Genomic DNA, 22,752 nt, shown 5'->3' with positions numbered 1-22,752 from the left:
GGTGCCAGGAATCAACCCCCTGTGAAATATGCAGGCGGCCTTTTTCCCCCTTTTCCTTCTTCCCCCTGCCCTTTCCTTACCTTCTCCAATGTTCTCGCCATGACCAGGAACTGCACAGACATTAGACTTTGGTGCTTGCACATCTGGTTGAAGTGCTCCCTATTGCGAGGTGTCCCCACCTCTCACTGCCGTGATCAAACACAGCTTGCCGGGGGTCACATGCTTTCCTTGTGATATTCACAGGCAGAGGTGTGCGATTCTCATGCATGCTCACACCTCCCAGGCTGCAGCCCTGAAGATCACAGACAGCAAAGCTGCCAGGACTGAGCTGGGCACATGTGGTATCTCCAGGGACTCTGGACCTCACGCTTGCCAGGCAGGCATGTTAGCCTCTGAGGCATCACCCAGCCCGGAATGTCTGTGGCCACTTTTCCGTGCATCTATGATTATTCCAACATACGAAGTGTATTCAACACTAAACAAAACTTTCCTTCAAGGCCAGTCCTTTTAAACATCATTAAATTCCCAGAAAAAGGTTGTTTGGGACAAATCACCACCCCCCGCCCCCATCAGTGCAGGAACCTGATTCAGGGAATAGAAGGCAGGTGACCAGGAAGGTTCTAGAAATGAGGGAAGAAGGCAATGGTGGTAACAGAGCAGGCCTGGTTGAATTCACAAGAAGCTGCTAGAAGTCAGAGAGATCATATAGGGCTAAGGCTCTTGTTTGTGGGCAGCCAACCCTGTTCAATGCACAGCACTGCACCTGGTTTCCCTAAAACTACCAGGGGTCGCTCCTGAACATCAAACCAGGAATAGCCCGAGTAGCGTTGGGTGTGGCCCCCCATTTTTTTAAAAAAAAGAAGCAAAGGGTCAGTGGGTTAGCGTGGAGGAAGGCCAGAATGCTAGAATGAGGTCACTGGGAATGTAGCCAAGAACAGCGGGGGCGGACCTTGTTGACAAAGGAAGATTGTCATAGAATTATCTAGAATCTTCAAAGGTTCCCAAACTTGGTTAACCTACTACCCCGAAAGAAAGAAAGAAAGAAAGAAAGAAAGAAAGAAAGAAAGAAAGAAAGAAAGAAAGAAAGAAAGAAGAGAAAGAGAAAAGAAATCAAACGGGAAGCGCCCCCCAGTGGCACCTGAGGCTACTACCTCGCGCATTGTCCTGCTGCCCGCCAGGGGGCGCTATCGTCAACGTTGGAAAACACGGATCCAGCTGGACAGTTCCCTAATTGGGCTGGCACGTGCCCAGACCTCACAGTCTGCCTGAGGGGTGTTTTGATTCAGTGGGGGAGAGATGCAGTGATTCCTAACAGCCACTACCAACTGCACACTCAAGGAGAAAGACAATTTTGGTGTCAGGCTACCCTACATTTCCTTTGACATGTCATAGCTTCAAAACGTTGGGATTTAGTAGTGACCGTGATAAAAACGCACGGAGCAAGTAAAGTTGATAAGGGAAAGCACAAAAGGGTATTGGTGGCCCGTTGTGATTTCAAAATCGGAGAAATAGCTGCCCAGCAGGCATCTACCCCATAAAAAACTCACTGCAGGTATTGGAGAATGAAGTTAAAATAAGGTTCTTTCTGAGTCAGAGAGAGCACAGGGACCCGGCGAGTGTTTGCCTTGTACTTGTTCAACTCGGATTCCATCCAGGCCACCACTTATGGTCCTTCAGGTACCACCAGGGGTGACCCTTGAGTAGAGAGCCAGGAACAAGCCCTGAGCACTGTCAAGGCATGGCTCATTCCACCTCCCTCCAAATATATTGCTCTTTCCAATGTGTTTTGCTGCAGTCGGTTACCTAATTGTTGTGATGTAACGACTTATTAAGTTGTTTGGATCTAGCTACTTAGTAAACGCAAGACTGCAGTATTAATCTATTATCGATCGATCAATGTAGGCCGAAGATAGTGTGAAAAATCATTGAGGCACAAATTGTGCTGTGAGCTGAGAAGGTTTAGAAACCTCTGCTGTGTAATTTAAAATTCCTTTTTGAGGGAGGATGGAGAGAGAGTTTAGCGGGTAGGGTGCATGCCTTACACGTGGCTGGCAGCAATCCCATATGGTCCCCCAAGCTCCTGAGCCCTGCCAGGAATGACCCCTAAGCACAGAGCCAGGAGTAAACCCTGAGCACTACCAAGTGTGGCCCCAAAACCAAAATCAAAAATGATCTCCAGAGTCAGAGTGCTAGCTCAGAAGGCCTCCTGCATGTGGGAGGCCCGAGTTCGATCACTCAGTTCCTGAGCACTGCTGGGAGTGAGTCCCAAGCAACAAGCCAGTAGTAACCCCCAAGCACCAGTGGGTGTGGTCCCAAAGCAAAAATAGAAAAAAAAGAAAAGAAAAAAATTACAATTACTTTCACTGACTGCCAAAGCTTTTCAGTGGCCTTTGTTTGATTTTCTTTTTGATGTTGTAGTTTGGGCCACACCCAACTGTGCTTAGGGCTAACTCCTGGCTCCACACTCAGGGATCACTCCTTGCAGGGCTTAGAAGACACAAAAGGGTCCCAGGGATTGAATCCGGGGTAGACTGTGTGTAAGACAAGCGCCTACCCACTGTACTATTATTTAGGCCCCTGATTTCTTTTTTTTTTAAGGTGACTTTAAGCACTCTCTTAAGAAAGATCTTTTTGAATTGAAAATTCATAATTTATTTATGAATAAATACCCACCTACCAGATGGTCAGACTTCTTTGTCAAGACCCTGAATGATCGGTTTGAGGCTCTTTGTGTTCCTAGAACAAACAGACGCCATTGAGCTACACTAGCACGTGACAGGGACAAATGGAGACGTTACTAGCGCCCGCTCGAGCAAATCGATGGTTAACGGGAAGTCAAGTGATCAAGTGATTTATTTATTTGGATTTTGGGGTCACACCCAGAGATGCTCAGGGGTTCCTCCTGGCTCTGCACTCAGGAATTACTCCTGGAGGTGCTCAGGGTACCATATGGGATGCCTGGAATTGAACCCGGGTTGGGTGCATGCAAGGAAAATGATCTACCTGCTGTGCTATCGCTCTGAACACCCCATCATTTATTTTGACTTGTATGTACATAAAAGGTAAAGGCCCTCCCGTTGACTGTCGATTTGCTCGAGCGGGCCCAGTAACGTCTCCATTGGAGACTGTTGTTACTGTGTTTGGCATATCGAATACTCTCGGTAGCTTGCCGGGCTCTCTGAACACCATTATTTCCAGTAGCACAGCTGCCTGGAAGCAATTCAAATGCCTAGCAACAGTGCAACAGTGAACAGATTTTAATAAAAAAAAGTGTGATCGGCAAAAATAAAAATAAAAAGAAGAACCAAAACCAAAACAGTGATATATACCTGTGGTAAAAAGGTAAAGGTAAAGGCCCTCCGGTTGATCGTCGATTTGCTCGAGCGGGCCCAGTAACGTCTCCATTGGAGACTTTGTTGTTACTGTGTCTGGCATATCGAATACTCTCGGTAGCTTGCCGGGCTCTCCGAGAGGGGCGGAGGAATCGAACTCGGGTCGGCCATGTTGGCCGCTTGTAAGGCGAACGCCCTACCGCTGGGCTGGACCTGTGATGAAACTTATTTCTTAAAAAAAAAAAAAAAAAAAAAGGACCATCTGCCTATGCTCCAACATCAAAGAAGTGAGAGGACATTCTACTCAGTGGAATAAGTTACCAAAGTACGAGCACTGTGATGCCACTTACATGAAGTACCTAAAGCAAGGAACGACACATGAGTAGGAAGTCAAATTCAGAGAGTCAGAAAGCAGAATGGCCGGGGCCTGAGACACGGTACAGTGGGTAAGGCATGTGCCTTGCACGTGGCCAACCTGGGTTCAATCCCTGGTTCCCTGGGCACCACCAGGAGTAATTCCTGAGTGCAGAGCCAGAAGGAACCCTTGAGCATTGCCGGCTGTGACCTCTCCCCTGCAAAGATAAATAAAAATAAAGTGAAAAAAGTTGTACAACTATGTGAATGATGTATTACCTCTCTCCAGATTGGAGACATAAACCGATGGAGTGCTCCATTATGTGATGCGTACTTTACCCATATATAGTATCAATTTGGGCTGGAGCGATAGCACAGTGGTAGGGCGCTTGCCTTGCGCTCAGCCAGCCCGGCAGAGCCAGGTTCGATTTCTCCGCCCCTCTTGGAGAGCCCGGCCCACTATCGAGAGTATCTCGCCCGCACGGCAAAGCCTGACATGCTATCCGTGAGGTATTCAATATGCCAAACACAGTACAACAAGTCTCAAAATGGAGACTTTACTGGGCCCATTCGAGCAAATCGATGAACAATGGGAGGACAGTGCTACAGTGTGGTATCAATTTATAAATTTTATAAATATATGTATATATTTAAGCAAAGTTAAATGTGTCTTGGGGGGGCTGGCAAGATAGTACAGGTGTTAATAAGAGTCTTGCTTTGCAGGCAGATGACCCCAGTTTGACCATATAAGCACCCCCAGGAGTGATCCCTGAGCTAAGCCCAGAGTAAAGCCCTGAAAACCACCAGGTATAGCCCCCACCAAACATAAACAAAACCACCCCCTGAATAAATTAATGTGCCTTGGGGGATTTGAGAAGTTGCCAATGGTTCGGAGGGAAGGCATGTCTCTCGGACTCAGAGATGTCACGGGAAAAGGGCTAAGGGACAGGGATGCTCTGGGTGGAGCATGAAGGTTGAGGGGTAAGAACCCATCACCCTGGGTGGTCCTGGGGTGGGAGAAGAAGGGTGCTCAGAAAGATATCGCAGGATGGGAGCTGCGATATCTGCTGCCAAGGCCCAAGCTGCGGCCTCCCACCAGGAGCCTCAATGCCCAGAGAGCACTGAGAAGGCATGAGGTCGTCAGCTATAACGCCAACCTGTACTACATCACCAAGGTGCCATAGGAGGGGCCGGAGTCAGCGCATAGTGGGCAGGGCATTTGCCCTGCTAACTTGGGCATGACCCTTGACACAGCATATGGAAGATTTCTATCTTCCCCCTCCTCAGCCCCTGAGCCCATCAGGAGTGATTCCCTGAGCACAGAGCCAGGAGTCAGCTCTGAGCACTGCCGGGTGTGGCAAAAACTGGGCCTTTACTGTCACTGTCACTGTCCTCCCATTGTTCATCGATTTGCTCGAGCTGGCCCAGTAACGTTGTGAGACTTATTACTGTGTTTGGCATATCGAATATATATCGAATACGTCATGAGTAGCTTGTCAGGTGTCGCTTGTAGCTTGCCAGGCTTTGCTGTGCGGACGCGATACTCTCGGTATCCTGCCAGGCTCTCCGAGAGGGGCGGAGGAATCGAACTCGGGTCAGCCATGTTGGCTGCGTGCAAGGCAAATGCTCTACCGCTGTGCTATCTCTCTGAGTCAAATACTGCCAGGGAATCAATCAAGCTCTATAGATTTTGCTTCATTTTCTTTCTTCTCCCCCCCCCCCCCCTTCTTCTTCTTCTTTTGGCTTTTTAGGTCACATTCAGCGATGCTTTCAAAGTTTACTCCTGACTCTGCACTCAGGAATTACTCCTGGTGGGGCTGGTGTGTGTGTGGGGGGGAACCCTATGGGATACTGGGGATCAAACCCAGGTTGGCTCGTGTGCAAGGCCAATGCCCTCCCCGCTGTTCTACCACTTTGGCCCCAGTTTCACTGAATCCTGCACCTAAAAAGGTACTCGTGATGTATTCGATATGCCAAACACAGTAACAACAAGCCTCATGATGGAGACGTTATTGGGCCCGCTTGAGCAAATCGATGAACAACGGGAAGACTGTGACTGACTGTGACTAACTGAAATGTATTGTCGGTTTTCTATAATGGACCATAGGGTGCAAATGTTTCATTTTGTAGGTGGAGGGGAAAGTGAGAGGCGGCTATGTTAAAGGCAGCCCTCGGTGAGTTTTATCCACACATTTATCTATGACATTCTCAGAGCTTTAGACCCCCAGGGTGGGGCCTCCTGCCGCTCAGCTCTGCACACATACTCACGGATTCTCCCTCCAGGGGCTTGGGGACCAAACATCCCCCCACCTAACCGTTCTCAAGCCCCCACTGCCTCTGTTGGCCTGGGCGAAGCTTCTTGGTGCCAGTTCTATAAACAAACTACCATTCGTTGCTTTCCAGAAAGAAGTCTTTTCAGTGCTGGACATTTGGCCTCTTCTGAGCTGAGAGCTTGGTTGCTTTTTGTTGTTTTTTGAGGCTGACAAATGGTGGCTTATGTCATCTCAGACCTTAGAGCCCATCTTTGTGGAATGACTCGTGGGCCCAGGCCAGGGGCCGGCTTGGGGTGGGAGTGTGTGTGCAGGGTAGGCGTTTGCCCCCCCCTTAAGGCTGGGCTCTGCGCAGTGCAGGACAGGTGGGGGGTCGGGGAGAGAGGGGTGATCCTCAAAAGACTCAATCAGAGCTGGGAGGAAGCAATCAGGCAGTTCCAAAGGCAGGATGAGGTGGGGGCCAGGACTGAGGAGAGGGAAGATAGAAATCCAGTCTTGAGGCCAGAGTGCAGGGCTGAAGGCACAGGCCAGGCAGGTGACTGACCTGGGTTCAATGCCTGGCAGTACTCAGCACTACCGGATGTAACACTGAAGGCTCCCCACCACTGCTAGGGGTGACCCTGGTATTCCCTGAACCGGCAGAGCCCATGCAGCACTGAATCCTTAAATCCTGCCTCTGAACTGCTGGTCCAGTTGGCTGGGTCTTACCCAGAGTGGCCTGAGACCCCCAGGGCACCTCTGGAGAGCCGTCCACTAATAAAAAGGCCCTAGACACCTCCTTCCCCAGGGACCCCAGGCCGCTTGCCCCCTCCCTTTCTTTTTGGGTCACATGGGAGATGCTCAGGGGTTACTCCTGGCTCTGCACTCAGGAATTACTTCTGGTGGTGCTTGGAGGACCATATAGGATGCTGAGGGTTGAACCCAGGTCACCAGCATGCAAGGCAAATGCTCTCACCCTGCATCATCACTCCGCCCTCCCCCCTCGCCGCCCCTCTGGCTCTCAGCTCACTGTCACTGTCCAGTTGATTTCTGCCTCCTGAGTCTGTTCCACGGGACAAACAGTGCTGCTCAGTGACTCACTCTGACTCATACACCCTCCCTCCCAGGCCTTGGTCACCTGTGCCACCTGGAATAACCATCTTCCAACACCTTCACAGCCCAGGACGCCCGGGGTGCTGTTTGGATCAGGCTTAGGAGAAGTGGGAATCTAGAGACTGGAAGTGGAAGGCTACGTGGGGGCGGGGTGGGGGTGGGTTCCCCCTCCCAGGTCAGCATCCTTGGCCCCAGCTGGTACCTAGTCGCTGTGGAGGATGCAGATTCCACATGGAAGGCCTCGTAGGAGAGAATCTTAAGTGCCAGCTGGTCTTACCCAGCCAGTGCGGGCTGTTCCCCCAGGCAGAAAGTATCTCTTCGGAGTGCAGAGCCAGAGATGCACACAGGGGTTATGCCACTTGCCTTGTCCACAATGACACGGGTTCGATCCCTGGTGCCCCATAGTGTCCCCCCTTCTCCAGTACAGCGAGGAGTGATCCTGCAGCACAGAGCCAGGAGTCAGTCCTGAGCACCAATGGGTGTGGCCTCACCGCCCACCCACTCAAAGGAAAATACAATACTTGTGTGGGAAGGGTTATTGAAAAGGATATTTTCCTATACAGATTTTTTTTTATTTTAAAATTTGGGGGATTTTGATTAGGGGCCACACCGGGCAGTGCTCAGGGCTTACCCCTGGCTCTGTACTCAGGGATTTATAGGAGATACTAGGGATCGAATCCCATCTGCATGCCAGAGAAGGAACTTACCCACTGATTTTTTTCTTTTTTTTCATCCCTCCCACCCCCACCCCCACCCCACCCCCGTCCCACCCTGCCGCTGTGGCAGAGCATTCCCCCTTGTTCTCTCTCTCTTCTTTTGGGTACTGTGTTTTGCCAGAGAGGCATTGAGTGGCAATCATGTTTGGTCTATAGACTACTTTTAGCATGTCTCTCCCACCCTGGGAGGGTCTTCACAACACCCTTTATTTGGTGCTCTCTTCTCTATCTGAGCTTCCTTCTCACCTAGCACATGTGGCTGGCCTTCAAGTCATGGAGCAAAATTCCTGGTACTAATCTGAGCCATTCCTGGGTGTTAGTCTCCCGTTTTGTTGCTTTATGTTCCCCAGATGGATGCAATCTTTCTGTGTCTATCCCGCTCTTTTTGACTCATTTCGCTTAACATGATACTTTCCATACAGTACTACTTATATGTAAATTTCATGACTTCATCTTTTCTAACAGCTACATAGTACTCCATTGTGTAGATGTACCAAAGTTTCTTTAACCAGTCATCTGTTCTTGAGCACTCAGGTTTTTTCCAGATTCTGGCTATTGTAAAGAGTGCTGCAATAAACAGACAATTGCAGATGTCACTTCGACTATACTTTTTTGCCTCTCTGGGATATATTCCCAGGAGTGCTATAGCTGATACCCACTGATTTAAAAAAAAAAAAAAGCTCTCCAGTCCCGATTTTTAAACATTTTTTGTGTGTTTTTATTTTTATTTTGTATTGAATCAGCGTGAATCAAAGTTACAAAGATATTTATGATTGAGTTTCAGGCATCTAGTGTTGCAACCCCAATCTCTTTATCAGTGTTCCCAGTTTCCATCCCAGCCCCCAGCCTGCCTCTGTGGTAGGAGCATTTCCCTTCCACCAGTGTCCTCGTGCTCCCTTCCTGGTGTTCATCACCACCACTTCTCCGCCCCCCGGATTTTAATTCTTTAGTGAAGCAAAATAGTTTTCTTTTTTTAAAGGAACTTACTTAGATGTGGGGGGTGGGGGAGAGGAAGGAAGAATAACGTGTTCAAGAGAGAGCACAGCAAGCAAAGAACCAGCGAGTCAGATAGTGTTTACGGAGAACAGGGACTTGAAGAGCCGAGGCCCATAGCGAGATTTCAAAAGGCAAAAAGAGAGATGCGGGCTGGGAGGGAGAGACAGTTAAGAGAGGAAAGGTGCTAGTCCGAGGAACCCAATCAGGTCCCTACAGCCGAGCCAGGGTGACCCCTGAGCACGGAGGCCGGGACAGACCCTGAGCACCACTGGCTATGGTCCCAAACCAAGACAAACCCGGCTGAAAAAAAAAAAAAAGATAAAGCATTGGCCTGGGGCGAACCGGGCGCGCGTGTCAGCCTGGCCCGCCCACCCGAGCCGGAGGCCGGCCGCGGGGCGGGACTCCGAGTCCCCGGGTTCCACCCCACCTCCCCGCTGCTGTCCTCTCCTGCTGTCCCGGCTGGATCCTGGCCTTCCCGCAGCCAGGTCCCGCGGGAGGCCGGCCCGTCGGTTTCCTCTGCGCCTGCAGCTCCGAGTGGCCGGCCCCGGGCGGTGGGTCTGGGCGCGCCCGGGCGCCTCATTATCTGCGTTTCCGCGGCCGGCGCCCGGGGACTTGGCGGGGGCAGCTCGGGGAACGCGCTGTGCCCTGCTTCCTGAGGCCACCCGCGCCGCGGGACGCGCGCGTGTGTGTGTGTGTGCGTGCGTGTGTGTACGTGCGTGTGTGTGCATGTGTGCATGTGTGTGTACGTGCGTGTGTGTGAGTATTTGTGCGAGTGTGCGTGCGTGTGTGTGTGCTCATGTGGGAGCTCACGTGTGTGCGTGTGTGAGCTCACGTGTGTGCATGTATGTACGTGTGTGCGTGCATGTGTGTGCGTGTATGAGTGCGTGAGCTCGCTTGTGTGAGCTCACGTGTGTGCGTGTCTGTGTTTGGGGGTTGCGGTGGTCTCCCCACTCCCCTGGACCTGCAGCCTCCCACGCGCTAGACTTTGATTCCCACCAAGCCGGGTCAGAACCTCAGCCGCCTAGTCTATGCCTAGGGCAGCTGCTGCCATCCACTTGGGATTCTAGGGGCGCGCACAAGTGGTAGCAGGGGATGGGAGGCGGTTCTCCCAGAAGTACCCAGGGTGGGACCCGGGTTCCCGCCCGCCAAGCACCGGCTCAGTCCTTTGCACCATTTCCCAGGCCCCCTCTGTGGCCTAGTTAATTTTTTATTATCATTATGTTGTTGTTGTTGTTATTGCTATTATTATTATTTTGGTTTTGGCGTCACAGCCGGCGGTGCTGCAGGGACCATATGAATGGCGGGAGATGTAATCCCGGTCGGCCACGCGCAAGGCAAACGTCCTACCCAATGTGCTATAGCTCTGGCCCCTGTTGCCTTCGTCATCATCATCATCATCATCATCATCATCATCATCACCGTTATCATTATCATCATCATCACCATCTTCATCATTTTGCTTTCTTGGCCACATTTGATGGTGCTCAGGGCTTACCCTTGACTCTGTGCTCAGGGATCACACCTGACGGCGCTCGGGGGACCATAAGGGAGGGGGCATGCTGGGGATAGGACAGACACGGGTTGACCGCGTGCAAGCAAGTGCCCTCCCCGCTGTATTATCCTTCTGGCCTCTGTGGCCCATTTTAAAACAAAGCCCAATTATGAGCGCCAGGCTGCCGGCTGTGTGCGCGGGGCCGGGCGTCAGCGCCTCCGAGTTTCGGAGCGCCGCGAAGAACTAGCCGAGAAGCCCGAGAAAGCTCCCCCCGAGCGCCAAAGCCAACCGGGTCGGGAGCCCTGGGTCGCGTTCGGCCAGCACCCGCTCCTCGTACGTGTCACTCACAACTGGTACACGACCAGGTCGGCCGGAGCGCGGACCGCGCGCGGGGGGCTCCGTCTCTCCTCTCCGGGGCTCGTGGGGACTAGCCGCGGCGGGCGGATTCCCCGCTCCCACGCCCAGCGGACCCCACCTCCTCCCGGTCCCCGCCCCGGCCCTGGCCCCGCCCCGGGGGCACCGGGGCTGAATGCGCCGCGCTAGCTCCTAAGTGCGTCACGGGCACCGGCCGTGCTGCTCCAGCCCAGGGCGAGGCTGGCCGCGGGCCAACGCGGGCCGGCCCAGGGGTGCCGGGCAGTCTCTGGGGCGGGCACCCGGGCGTGCCAGGCAGAGCGCTGTTGAGGAGGTGCTGGGGGGCGGGAGGACTTGGCTGGGGGCTTCCTCAGCGCCGGGCCGCCAGCCGGGGCTCCCCTGGCCATTCCTTGGACCCCCGAGTCTTTCTTGGTTTCCCCACGCGCCGAGGCAGCGGAGTTTTTTTTTTCCCCTCTCCGGGAAACTCCTCGAACCCTTCTTGGGGTTCCCCGCCCCGCCCCGCCCCAGCTCCCCGCCCCCTCCCCTAGGCTGGCCCGAGCCTGGAGGGGGACAGGAAGGTCCTGGACTGGGGCACCTCGGGTGTTGGGGGCCAGCGAAGCCGCGGGCCACTGACCCGCCCCCCGCCATGTGACGCCCCTCTGGTCGCAGCGACCCCCCGTGTGGCCCGGGCCCCCCGGCTCACCATGCGCCTGCCGAGCCCCGCGCGCCCGCTGCCACCCGCGCCTCAGCCCGCGCCGCAGCCGCCGGGGCAGTTTCTGCGCCTCTTCTACTGCACCGTCCTGGTCTGCTCCAAGGAGATCGCGGCGCTCACCGACTTCTCCGGTAAGGAGCACCCTCCCCGACCGTGCGCCCCGAGCTGCGCGGCGCCCAGGTGAGCCCCCGGCCGAGGGCAGCGGCGCTGGGGCGCGGGCGGCACCCGCGGGATGCTTAGGAGTCGGGACGCGCGCGTTGAGCCCGTGTTCTAGCGGGGACCCCCTGGTAGCTGCGTGCACCTGCGGCGCCGGCACGGGTGCCCTCCCCACGCTGGAAGGATGGGTGGGAACATTTCTGAGCCGCTGTGGAGCGGTTCGGGCGCTGGGTCCCTACTCTGACCCTTGCGCGCGCCCGTTAGGGAGCCTGACCAGGCGAGGTACTGATCCACGTGTTGCGGCCTGAGAATAGCCTCGGGAGTGTCCGGGGCAGAATCCGGGTGTGCCCATAAAGAGACTAGCTGGGGGCGGGGTGGGGACGTTTGGTTTCCTGTCTGAGCCACAGCCTGGGAACACTGAAAGTGGGCGAGAGGGTGGGGTGGGGGGGAGGTGGGCGGTGGTCTCTGTTGGAGACGCTCAGAGATTTACAGGGTTGAAAAGAGGCTCCAGGGCAAGGCACTAGGGGCGGCTGGCCAGTGCCAAGCTCGTGAAGAATACATTAAAAAAAAAAAGAAATATTGCCCTGGGACCCCTCCCGGGCCATGAGGAGGTTTGTCTGAGGGTGGGGGGTGGGTGGGACAATGCTTGGGGTCCTGAGGTCTGGGTCCCGCCACTGAGCACAGGATCTCTGTGGGGTTGGCAGCAGTGGCATGGCCAAGTGGAGACATTTCTGGGTTGAGTGAGATTGCCCGAGTTCTCACATTACCTACCAGGGCAATTGCTCAGAGACAGCGGGGCTGAGCTCCCTGGGGCCAGACTTTTCCTTTCGTTTCTCCCCGCCCCCACCCCCGCCAGCCTCCACCTGGGGTCGTTCTTGCAGTTGGGCATAGCCCCCCAACCCCCTCCATGAGCCCCTCTAAGGTCTCTTCTCATTGAGATTGGCCAGGACCCTCCTGGGCCTGCCTGGTGCTTTAGAGATGCCAGGCTGAAGCAGAGAACCCTGGCAGATCTCAAGCCCAGTTGGGTTTCTGGTTTGCTTACAGAGACTGTCATTGTTAGCTTGGGAGCCCTGAGGTCAGAGGTTCTTTGCTTTGAATATTTAATATCAAGGCAATGTTTCCACCTGGCAAACCAAGCCAAGATATGCCTCTTTGGCAAGCTTGAGCACGGTCCTTAAAATCGAGCTCCGTGGGGTCAGAACACGGTGGGAAATGCGTTTGGGAGTCGCTTTTCAAGCCGGTGGGTGGAGGGTGGGGGGAGGATGGGGCAGGGAATAGAACTTTCTTGGCTGCTCCGGAAAAGTCTGCGTCTGCTGATTTAAACTGGGGACAGCAGTTCTAAACCTAGCCACCCTCTGGCCCTGATGTTGTTAAGGAAAGCATTAAAACCCCACAAGCCCTGTGTGTATGTGTGTGTGTGTGTGTGTGTGTGTGTGTGTGTGAGAGAGAGAGAGAGAGAGAGAGAGAGAGAGAGAGAGAGAGAGAGATCATAGCAACTGAACAAATATTGCTTTAGGTAAATCTCGGGGTAACCATTAGATTGCTTTCCCAGATGAAAGACACTTAGCATTTGTTTCTTTAGGGGTACCATTGCCATACTTGTAGCAGCCTATAGGTGACCCCCCACGTTTGGGACCTGGGTCTATAAGCGTAGCAACTGTGGATTTGAGCTAACAGGGAGGGGAATGGGTCTTCTAAATCCGCGCTGGAAGGAATTTCCTTCAGCTTTCCCCGCAAACCTAAATTCCAGGATTTAACCCTCACTGCCCACACCAGCAGGAGGTGGTGGATCTTACCAGCTCGTCCCTCAGACCAACCCGCTTTGCTTGTTCTCCAGGGATCTCTCAGGCGTAGGGACAAGATGCCAGGGCGCTTTGGGGAGAGAAGAAAACTAAGCTCCTTTCCTAACCACAGGCACACTCGAGTTCAAACACAGTGACATCAGGGAGAAAGAGGAAGTCTCAGAGAGTTGATCACTTTGACTTGAGACTTAACTGACCTTTAGGGGACAGCCTCCCCCACCCCTACCCCTCTCCCCCCCCCCCCCGCCCTGCCAACCATGTGATACACAGCAAGGAGGAGGAAAATTCCTCAGTTCCAAGATGACAATCCAGCATTTCAGTTTTAGTGACAACTGTGATTCCTGATTAAGTACCTCTGCCCCATTTCCCCCAGCCCCCCATCCTTAAAACACATCTTTAAGGCACCACTCCTAAAGCACGATGCCTGCTTTCTGGGGGACAGGCAGTTCTGTTCCTCTTTTTTTATGAACTTGGGGGAGTGGATTGAAACCAGAGACAGTGAGCCCTCCCCCCTGAGGCTGACAGAGACCGCACAACCCCAAGAGTAGCTGCAGCCCGCTCAGATTCTTGCTTGTTTTTCTAAGCTGTGGAACATCAAGAGCTGAAACTGAAGGAGAAAAGTGTGTGTGGGGATCCATGGAGAAAATTGGAGATCCCCTTCACACTGGCAGGGAGGAAGGGTGGTGTGTGTTCACAAGAGAGAAGGTACTGGAATGTCAGACCTGCTAGCTCGTGAGTGGACCATGTCAGACCTTGCTGGGGATTGACAGGTTCTGGGAAAGTTCTTGAAGTCTTCATGCTGCGAAAACGTTCCTTGAGCCTTTTCCAGAGGCGTCAGCCGGCCACGTTTTCCTGGGTCATTGGTGTGTGTGTCCTGGGGATTCCAGCATCAGATCTCACTCTTAATAAGCCTGGAGCTGCATCCTGGCCTCCTCACCAGGCTCGTGATAGCACTAATCACCGCCAAGCCTGCTGGGAAACAGGCCCCCACCTGCCCCCGCGTCCTCCTCCCTGCAGACGTCAAGACAGGCCAGTAGTGGCACGGAAGGCTGTAGCCGCTGCCTCTCAGACCTGTCTCAGAAAGACGAGAGCAGAGGCAAAACTGGAGACTCCCTTGGGGGCCAGAGTATAGACAGGACAGTGGGGCAGGGCATTTGCTTGGCACACAACCAACCCCGGTTCAATCCCTGGCACCTCCTAGGGTCCCCCGAGCCCTGCCAAGGGTGATCCTTGAGTGCAGAGCCAGGAGGAAGCCCTGAAGCACCACACCAAAACACTCCGGGTGCCCCAGCCCCCTTCCATGTGCGCATTACTTGGCTTTCCTCCTGTCTCCTCTGGGATGATGGGGTTAGTTCTCCAGATGGTGTTCGACTGATGGTTTGGCTGGAGGGGTTCAAATGGATTATCTATAATGATGATGGTGATGGTGATGAAGATGATAATGATGATGAAGATGATGATGAAGATGTGATAAAGAAGATGATGATGATAAAGAAGATGATGATGAAGAAGATGATAATGAAGAAGATGATGATGAAGATGATGAAGATGATGATGAAGATGTTGATTATGATGAAGATAATGAAGATGATGATGATGATGATGATGATGATGATGATAATATGCTCATCAATGTTCCAAGACCAGAGCAGGAAACGGGGGTGTGTGTGGTGAGGACCAAGGGCACCAACTGCGGTTCCAGCCACAGAGACTGGAGGGTCTTGAGTCCAGCTTAGTCTGGGGGCATCCCTCCATTCTTGCCCATGTTGGAGTGTGGTCCTCCCCACATCTCCTTGATTGAGGCCAGTTGGGGTCTCCTCTCTCCTTTCTCTCGCTTGCTTCTCAAAGAAGTTGGATGTGATTGATGGGTGTGGGGAGAAGATTGGTGCAGTGGGATGGTCGGGAATGGAAGCCAATGTCCTTGTTGCCACCTGGAGCCTGACGTTCTTGACTTTTGGCCCTGGTCACCTGATTTCATGCCTGCTTTGCCCTGAGAGAGAGCACCAAGGAGGGGAGAAATGTGAAAGACACAGGGAAGCGGGTGGGAAATAGGAGTGTGGGACCACCGTGAAGGTTTTCCTGGTCCTCACCTGTTCCCCCAGACCTCAACAGAAGGTGACCACACAGCTACAGGGATCACTGAGCTCATGCATGTGCACACATACAAACACACATATGCGCACACACATTCACACTAACATGCACACGCATGCGCACACACATGCACACACTCACATACACACATGTACACACATGCACACACACACACACCCCAAGGATCAGTCCTGTGAGAGCATCCATACCATTGGCTCATTTATTTGTCCAGCAAAGAAGCCAGACTCAACTCCAGGTTTCATTGGCCAAGAATTCCAGAACCCTGGGGCCAAAGTAATAGCACAGCAGGTAGCACACTGGCCTTGCATGTGCCCCACTGGGTTTTATCTTTGGTGTCCCATATGGTCCCCCAAGGTACTGCCACGAGTGATTCCTGAGTGCAGACCAGGAGTAACCGCTAAGCATCAATGGGTGTGACCCCCAGCCCAAAACAAACTAAAACGAGTTGCAGAACTGAGGAAAATGGGAATTTGTTTGACTGTGGGGAGGGGGACTGGTCTGAGGTCCAAATTCAGTTCTCCTGGGGGTGGGGCGGGCGACTTCACTGTCCTCTTCAGAAAGGCTGCATCTCCCGGTTCTGCTCAGGTGTTCCCACTAACTCTCCAGCCCTCCACACTAACTCTCCAGTTCAGAGCACCTTAGATCTTCCTGCGCTGAGTGTCCTGGAGCATCTGGCTGGGGAGAGCCAGACACTGGCCACTTTTCAACAGCTCTGGATGGTTCTAGTGGACAGCCAGAGTTGAGTGTGCCTGTGGATCTAAACAGCCAGGAGCACTCGTGCCCGGAGCACCCAGCTCACGAGAGCTCACCTAGCTCTAGCCCCCAGGGATGCCATGACTATTTTCCCAGCTGTCTAGTTGTCGCAGCACACCCCACCCCTTAACACCCTCAGGCACATGCCTGTACCCCCCCCACACAACTGGGCATCCTGCACCCTGAACATCCAGGTCACAGGGCCCCCCATGCGGGGATGACCCCCACACACACACACACACAGTCAGAGCTTGGTAGTTGTCCTTGGCCTTTGTCCTCCTTCCCTGCTGGTCTTCCTTGTTCAGCATCTTGCGGAGTGAAAGCCGGTTTGTCAGCAAAGGCAAAGGAGTTCAGCTCCAACGGTAGCGTCAGCTGTCGCTGGAGAGAAGCAGTGAGGCCTGGCTTAAGTCTGGGCCTCCAGCTCAGCTGTTTCCATGGAGAGTCACTGCTGCGGGGAGGGTGCTGCCCACTCACTCTGCGTCTGTCTGCGAGGCTGAGTCTGGATGGGCGAAGGTGGGGGGAGGGCGTTATTGATGATTGATGGTTTTGGTCTCCCGGGTGCTTCGGGGTAGGCACGGGAAGGCGGGGATGAGCTCCAAGCTGGCCCCGCTAGTGGCCCTGGGGGGTAGGGTTGCGATGAAGACACAGCTCCACTGGGGGAAGCTGTGTGTCCTGCTGTGCAGAGGCCAGTGGTGTCCACTCCCCGTGCTGGCCACCCATCCTGGTTGGGAGCTGAGCACTGTTTCCTGATCGCTTGAGGAGGAAGCTGTTGTTGCTTCTGGTGCTTATAGTCTGTGCATCCCATCTCTTCCTTCTGTGGGTCTCTCCCAGTGGGAACTCCCACCCATAGAGAGGGGAGAGAAGCATGTGGCCTGCTGTTCTTTTTGTTTCTTTTCTATCTTAAAAAAAAAAGTTGGACAGGAGAGATAGTACAGCAGGGAGGGCGTTTGTCTTGCAACCTGCTGACCCAGGTTTGATCCCTGGAATCCCATATGGTCCCCGGTGTATGTCCAGGAGTGATTCCTTTAGCATAGGGTCAAGAGTAACTGCTAAACATCACTGAGTGTGACACCACCAAAAAAATAAAAAGCCACAAAAACTGGGACTGGAGTGATAGTACAGCAGGTAGGGCATTTGCCTTGCATGTGGTCGACCCAGGTTCGATTCCCAGTATCCCATATGGTCTCCCCTGAGCACCGCCAGGAGTAATTCCTTAGTGCAGAGCCAGGAGTAATCCCTATGCATCGCCGGGTGTGACCCCCCCCCCCCCAAAAAAAGCCACCAAAACCAAAATTCTTACTTTTTTCTTAGAGAGTTGATCTTTGGGCAATGCAGGAGGACTGGGGTACCAGCACCCCGCAGAGTCAAAAAGTGGGAGGACTTATAGTGAACTTCAGTATTATCAGTAAATTATCAGTGAGGTTGATTATATTAACAGTGAGGTTGATTCATGCACTTTGCATGTGGGAACCCTGGGTTTGAACCCTGGTGCTGCGCAGTCTCCCCAAATGCCACCCCAAATGGCTCCACACTAAAATGCTTGAACCCCCGGGGATAATGAACCTGGAAAGAACCAGGGTTTCCTTCCTGCACACCCCAATTCCTGACCTTGCTATTCACCTATTCCCACTCCTGCAAATAAAACCTAGAGACAGGACTATTTTTTGGGGAGTAGGGCAGGGGTTACTCCTGGTGAGGCTCCATATGGAACCATATGGGGTGCTGGGGAGCAAACCTGGTTGACTGCATGTAAGGCAAAGACCCTACCTGCTGTACTATTGCTCCAGCCCCTAGAGGCAGGATTTGAACTCGGCCCCCCTCTGGTTTTAAAAACTCACGTATTGTCTGTGGACCAGAGAGATGGTACATCCCAGGTACAGCAGAGGGTTCCCCAAGCATTCTTAGGTGTGGCCCAAGCCCCCTCTTCCACAAAACCAAATCCTAAAATCCCATAATTATGTCTTTTTTCCCCCTTTTTGGGTCATACCTGTTAATGCACACGGGTACTCCTGGCTCATGCATTCAGGAATTACTCCTGGTGATGCTTGGGGGACCATATGGGATGCTGGGAATCAAATCCGGGTCAGCCGTGTGCATGGCAAACGCCCTACCCGCTGTACTATTGCTCTGGCCCCAATTATGTCTTTAATGCTAAGTAATGGATCCAGAATGCCTCTAGTAATGGACTTCACATTTCCAAGGATCTGATCCCTGCCTTCCTGCTCCTACCCTGAAGCACCCGGGAGACCAAAACCACTGGGGGTCTGGGATCTCTGAGATGGTTTTCTGAGACTCAGTCAGTCAGTTATTTCTTTGGCTTTCTTATTTTGGGCCACCTGTTGTGGGTGGGGTCGGCGGGGATACTCAGGGTCCTGGCCCTCTGCTCGAGAGCACCCCCTGGTGGACACTTTGGGTGAGGCTGGCTACTTTGGAGTTTTCCTTGGTAACAGCTGCTAGCGTCATCAAGATTTTCGTAGTTGAAGAAAAATCTCAGATGAGATTTGTGACCAGTACAATGCCTTTCGTCAGTACCTGATGAGATCTCTACCCCATCTCGTCCTTGTTCGGCACCGCCTTAGCTGGACCTTCTCTGTGTGTGTGCACCGTCTCAAGGGAACCTCTAGATCTGGGTAGGCAGAGACTTGATGAGACTCCCCAGAACAGCAAGAGCGGGGTTTGGGGCCATGGTACAGTGGGGAGGGCGCTTGTCTTGTATGCAGCTGACCTGGATTAGATCCTCAGAACCCCATAGGGTCCCCTGAACACCGCCTAGGGTAATTCCTGAATGCAAAGCCAGGAATCACCCCTGAGCATCACGCAAGGTGAGCCCCTTCCCCCAACAAAAAAACAAAGAATAGTCTTCTTTAGTATCTGCTCTGGAGGCTTCTTCTTTCTTTAATTAGTGGGTTTGGGAGCCACATCCGGTGCTCAGGGGCTATTCTTAGTATGTTCCTTGAGACTGACCCCTTTAATAGCGTTTGGGGTTGCTTGTGGTGCTGGGGAGAAAACTCAGGTCAGCTGCTTGCAAGGCGAGGGCGTTACCGCCTATAATAACTCTCTGGCCTTGGACCATGTATTTATTTATTTTTGTCACACCTAGCTGTGCTCAGGGCTGATTCCTGGCTCTGTGCTCAGGGATCTCTCCTGGCGGGGCTCAGGAGATGCTGTGTGGTACTTGTGATCTGATCCGGGTTGGCTGTGTGCAAGCCTAGTATCTTTGTACTGTCTCTCCACCTACTGGACAATGTCTCAAACCTTTGTTTATTACTCCTTACATTGTTTTGAATGGGACACAACTATGATCAAGGGTGGAAATGAAGAAACCCAGGCAAAGGGAGTTTCAGTAACTTTGGGGCAGAGTTTTGAGCCCTAAGCAATTTCTCGAATAAAACTAATTCTAAGTGGTTTACTTGTTCATTTATTCTTGATTTTTTTGGGGGGTCACACCTGGTAATGCTCAGGGGTTATTCCTGGCACTACACTCAGGGATCACTCCAGGCATGGCTCAGGGGATCTTATGGGATGCCGGGGATTGAACCTGGATCGGCCACCTGCAAGGCAGGACCCCTACCCACTGTACAATTGCTCTGCTGCCCCCCCACCCCCCAATCTCCAAGAAGTTTAAAGCAAAGTCACTTCTGTGCTAGTCCCTCTACAGAGCTGCATCTTCCCTGGCTTGTGGCAACATTCCTGACCCCGGCTCCCCAAGAAGAGAATCACCCAGCCCGAGAAGTGACTCCAGAGAGAAAATTATTTCTGGAAATATGAAGGAACTTCTGTTCTCCAACAGAACACTCACGTTGCTGATTCAAACTCAGGAAACTTCTTTTTCAAGGCATGAGTGACTGAATGCAAGAGGTAGCCAGGGAATAAAAAACCCAGGGGCCCAGACGACCGGCAAAAGACCTGGTATTGATCCCTTGGTTCTCCTGAGGCCTGGAAGTGGCCTTTGCAAGCAGGATTCTGCTAGATTGGGGAACTCTGTCGCGTGCAGACAGACAGAAGCGCATAAAGGGAAGGAAATAGGAGTTTATTGGGGTGCGCTCTAGACGGAATTCCACACCAGCTCCTGGAGGCTGGAGTAGAGCCATGCCCTGGGAGAGGCTAAGCGTGATTTTGAAGTTGTCTTGGGCAGGAAAGGAAGCAAAGACCGGGGAGTGGTCACTTGTGAGCACTGGATAGAGCCTGGAGGCTACTGAGCTCGGACTGGGCCATCATCCCTGTCTGGGTGCCTGAGGGAGCAGGGTGCTCCTTATTCCGGGAATGTGTAAAGATGAGACCAATACTGGTTTGTTCTTTTCTTTCTTTTTCTTTCTTTCTTTCTTTCTTTCTTTCTTTCTTTCTTTCTTTCTTTCTTCTTTCTTTCTTTCTTTCTTTCTTTCTTTCTTTCTGTTTCGTTCTCTTTCTGTTCTTTTTTTTCTTCTCTTTCCCTCTTTCTTTCCTTCTTTCTTTTTTTCTTTTAGGGTCACACCCAGCGATGCACAGGGGTTACTCCTGGCTTTGCACTCAGGAATTACACCTGGCAGTGCTCAGGGAACCATATGGGATCCTGGGAATTGAAACTGGGTTGGCTGTGTGGAAGGCAAATGCCCTATCCACTGTACTATCACTCCAGCCCCTCAGTTCTCTCTCTTTCTCTCTCTCTCTCTCTCTCTCTCTCTCTCTCTCTCTTCCTTCCTTCCTTCCTCTCTCTCTTTCATTCTTTCTCTATTTCTTTTTTCTTTCTTCTGTTTTGGGGTCACACCCAGCCTGCTCAGGGATTACTCCTGGCTCTACACTCAGGAATTACTCCTGGCAGTGCTCAGGGGACCATATGGGATGCCGGAGATTGAACTTGGGCCGACCACATGTAAGGCAAGAACCTTACCCACTTTTTGTACTATTGTTCCAACTCTGATACTGACCCTTTAGACTAATGTATAACAAGGAATTGGAACAAAAAATTCATTTTTCTTTTTGGGGACACACCCAGTCATACTCATGGCTTTCTTCTAGCTCTGTGCTCAGGGATCACTTGTGGCAGTGCTCAGGGGACCATATGTGGTGCCAGGGATTGAACCTGGGTCAAACACATGCAAAGCGAGTGCCCTACCTGCTAAGCCATCATCGATGCAGCCCCTGAAGACCTTTCTTACAGAGCCAGCACCTGAAAAAAAGCAAACATTTATTGAAATGATTGATGCGAAGCAATTGGCCTCCTAGGAAGAAAAGATAACAAGTTGTTTCTGCCTGGGTTCAGGATTGGAGGGGAAAATAATCTCCCTGGAGGAGACGGAACCGCTGTTCTGTCTTGCTAGACTCTGGGTTCTGAATTCACATGACTTTTCCCGGGAAACCCAAGCTGAGAAACTAATTAATTTGTTCCAGGTTGGTAGTTCCCCAGGGTACTTGGCAAAAACAAATGCTCCCTATGTAGAAACATCTTTCATGCAAGCGCACAAGATTCCTATAGAGGAAATCCTGCAGATCATAAACACACAATCTAAAATTACGTTACGTGAGTAGCCATCTGCAGCCAAAACAACTGACCTAAATACACAGGAAGGCATGTAAAACATAATCATAAATGAAAGGCTGCCAAACAATACAAATTAAATTATTTCGGTTCTGCTTTGGGGCAGGGGTTGGGGTTTGGGATGGAAACTTCCAAAATATGGTGGTGGGAAGGTGTCAGGGTGGTGGGATTTGTGTCTGAATATTGAATGTAGCCAAATATTGTGAACTGATTCATAAAAATAAAGTTAAATTAAAAAATAATAAATGAAAGGGCTGGAGAACAGTTCAAAGGACTGGAACACACGCTTTAGATCTGGAGATCAGTGCTCCGCACACGGCACTGCATGGTCTTCCAGAATCACCACGAGTGAGCCCTGAGCACTAACCCAGGAGTAGCCCCTGAGAATTGCTGGGTGTGGTTCAAAAGCAGGATAGGCAAAGGTAAAGGCCCTCCCGTTGATCGTCGATTTGCTCGAGCGGGCCCAGTAACGTCTCCATCGGAGACTTTGTTGTTACTGTGTCTGGCATATCGAATACTCTCAGTAGCTTGCCGGGCTCTCCGAGAGGGGCGGAGGAATCGAACTCGGGTCGGCCATGTTGGCCGCGTGTAAGGCGAACGCCCTACCCGCTGTGCTATCGCTCCAGCTCCAAAAGCAGGAAAGAAGGAAGAAAGGGAAGATGAGGGAGAGGAAAGGAAGGGAAGGAAGGAAAGGAAAGAGAGAGAAGGAAATTAAAGATAGGTTTAAAGATGGGCTGTAAATCAGGAGAAAGGAATGGATGGCTCTCAAGAGAGAATTGGCATTTTTGAAGGAAAGAACCAAATGTACTAACATTAAAGTCTGTTCATTGAAATGAGAAGCTTTCTAATGGATAGGTGGGCAGATCAGAGATGGATTGAGAAACAGGTTCCTGGGAAATACGACAATAAGAATCATCCTGAATCAGCAAAAGTAAGGACATGGGGAAGAAAGTTTGTAAGACGACGTGGACACATGACTGGGTTTTGTGTATTTCTAACCTGTCCTCTAGAGAAAAAAGGCAGGAAAAATGAAGGAGAGAGAACTTCCAAAGTGACAGAAACTTAGAATCTGTTTTGCAAAGAGGAATGATAGAGG

General features: G+C 52.1%; 1 protein-coding gene across 5 annotated transcripts in view; it reads left to right on the top strand.

Moving 5' to 3' along the window:
* Positions 1-11,127: 11,127 nt before the first annotated feature.
* EVA1C (eva-1 homolog C) overlaps positions 11,128-22,752 on the top strand; it is a 94,322-nt gene continuing 82,697 nt past the window's right edge. For 4 of the 5 annotated variants that reach the window (XM_056109338.1, XM_056109336.1, XM_056109334.1 and 1 more), the window contains exon 1: positions 11,128-11,446. In XM_056109338.1, the coding sequence (XP_055965313.1) occupies positions 11,308-11,446 (139 nt within the window). In that variant the 5' untranslated portion in view covers positions 11,128-11,307. Of the gene's footprint in view, positions 11,496-22,752 lie in introns of all 5 variants that reach the window. The other variant, XM_056109337.1, reaches the window with a different exon arrangement.

The sequence above is a fragment of the Sorex fumeus genome, unplaced genomic scaffold (genome assembly GCF_029834395.1).
Source record: "Sorex fumeus unplaced genomic scaffold, SorFum_2.1 ptg000265l, whole genome shotgun sequence".
NCBI classification, from domain to species: Eukaryota; Metazoa; Chordata; class Mammalia; order Eulipotyphla; family Soricidae; genus Sorex; species Sorex fumeus.
This window is presented reverse-complemented; position numbering and strand designations above follow the sequence as displayed.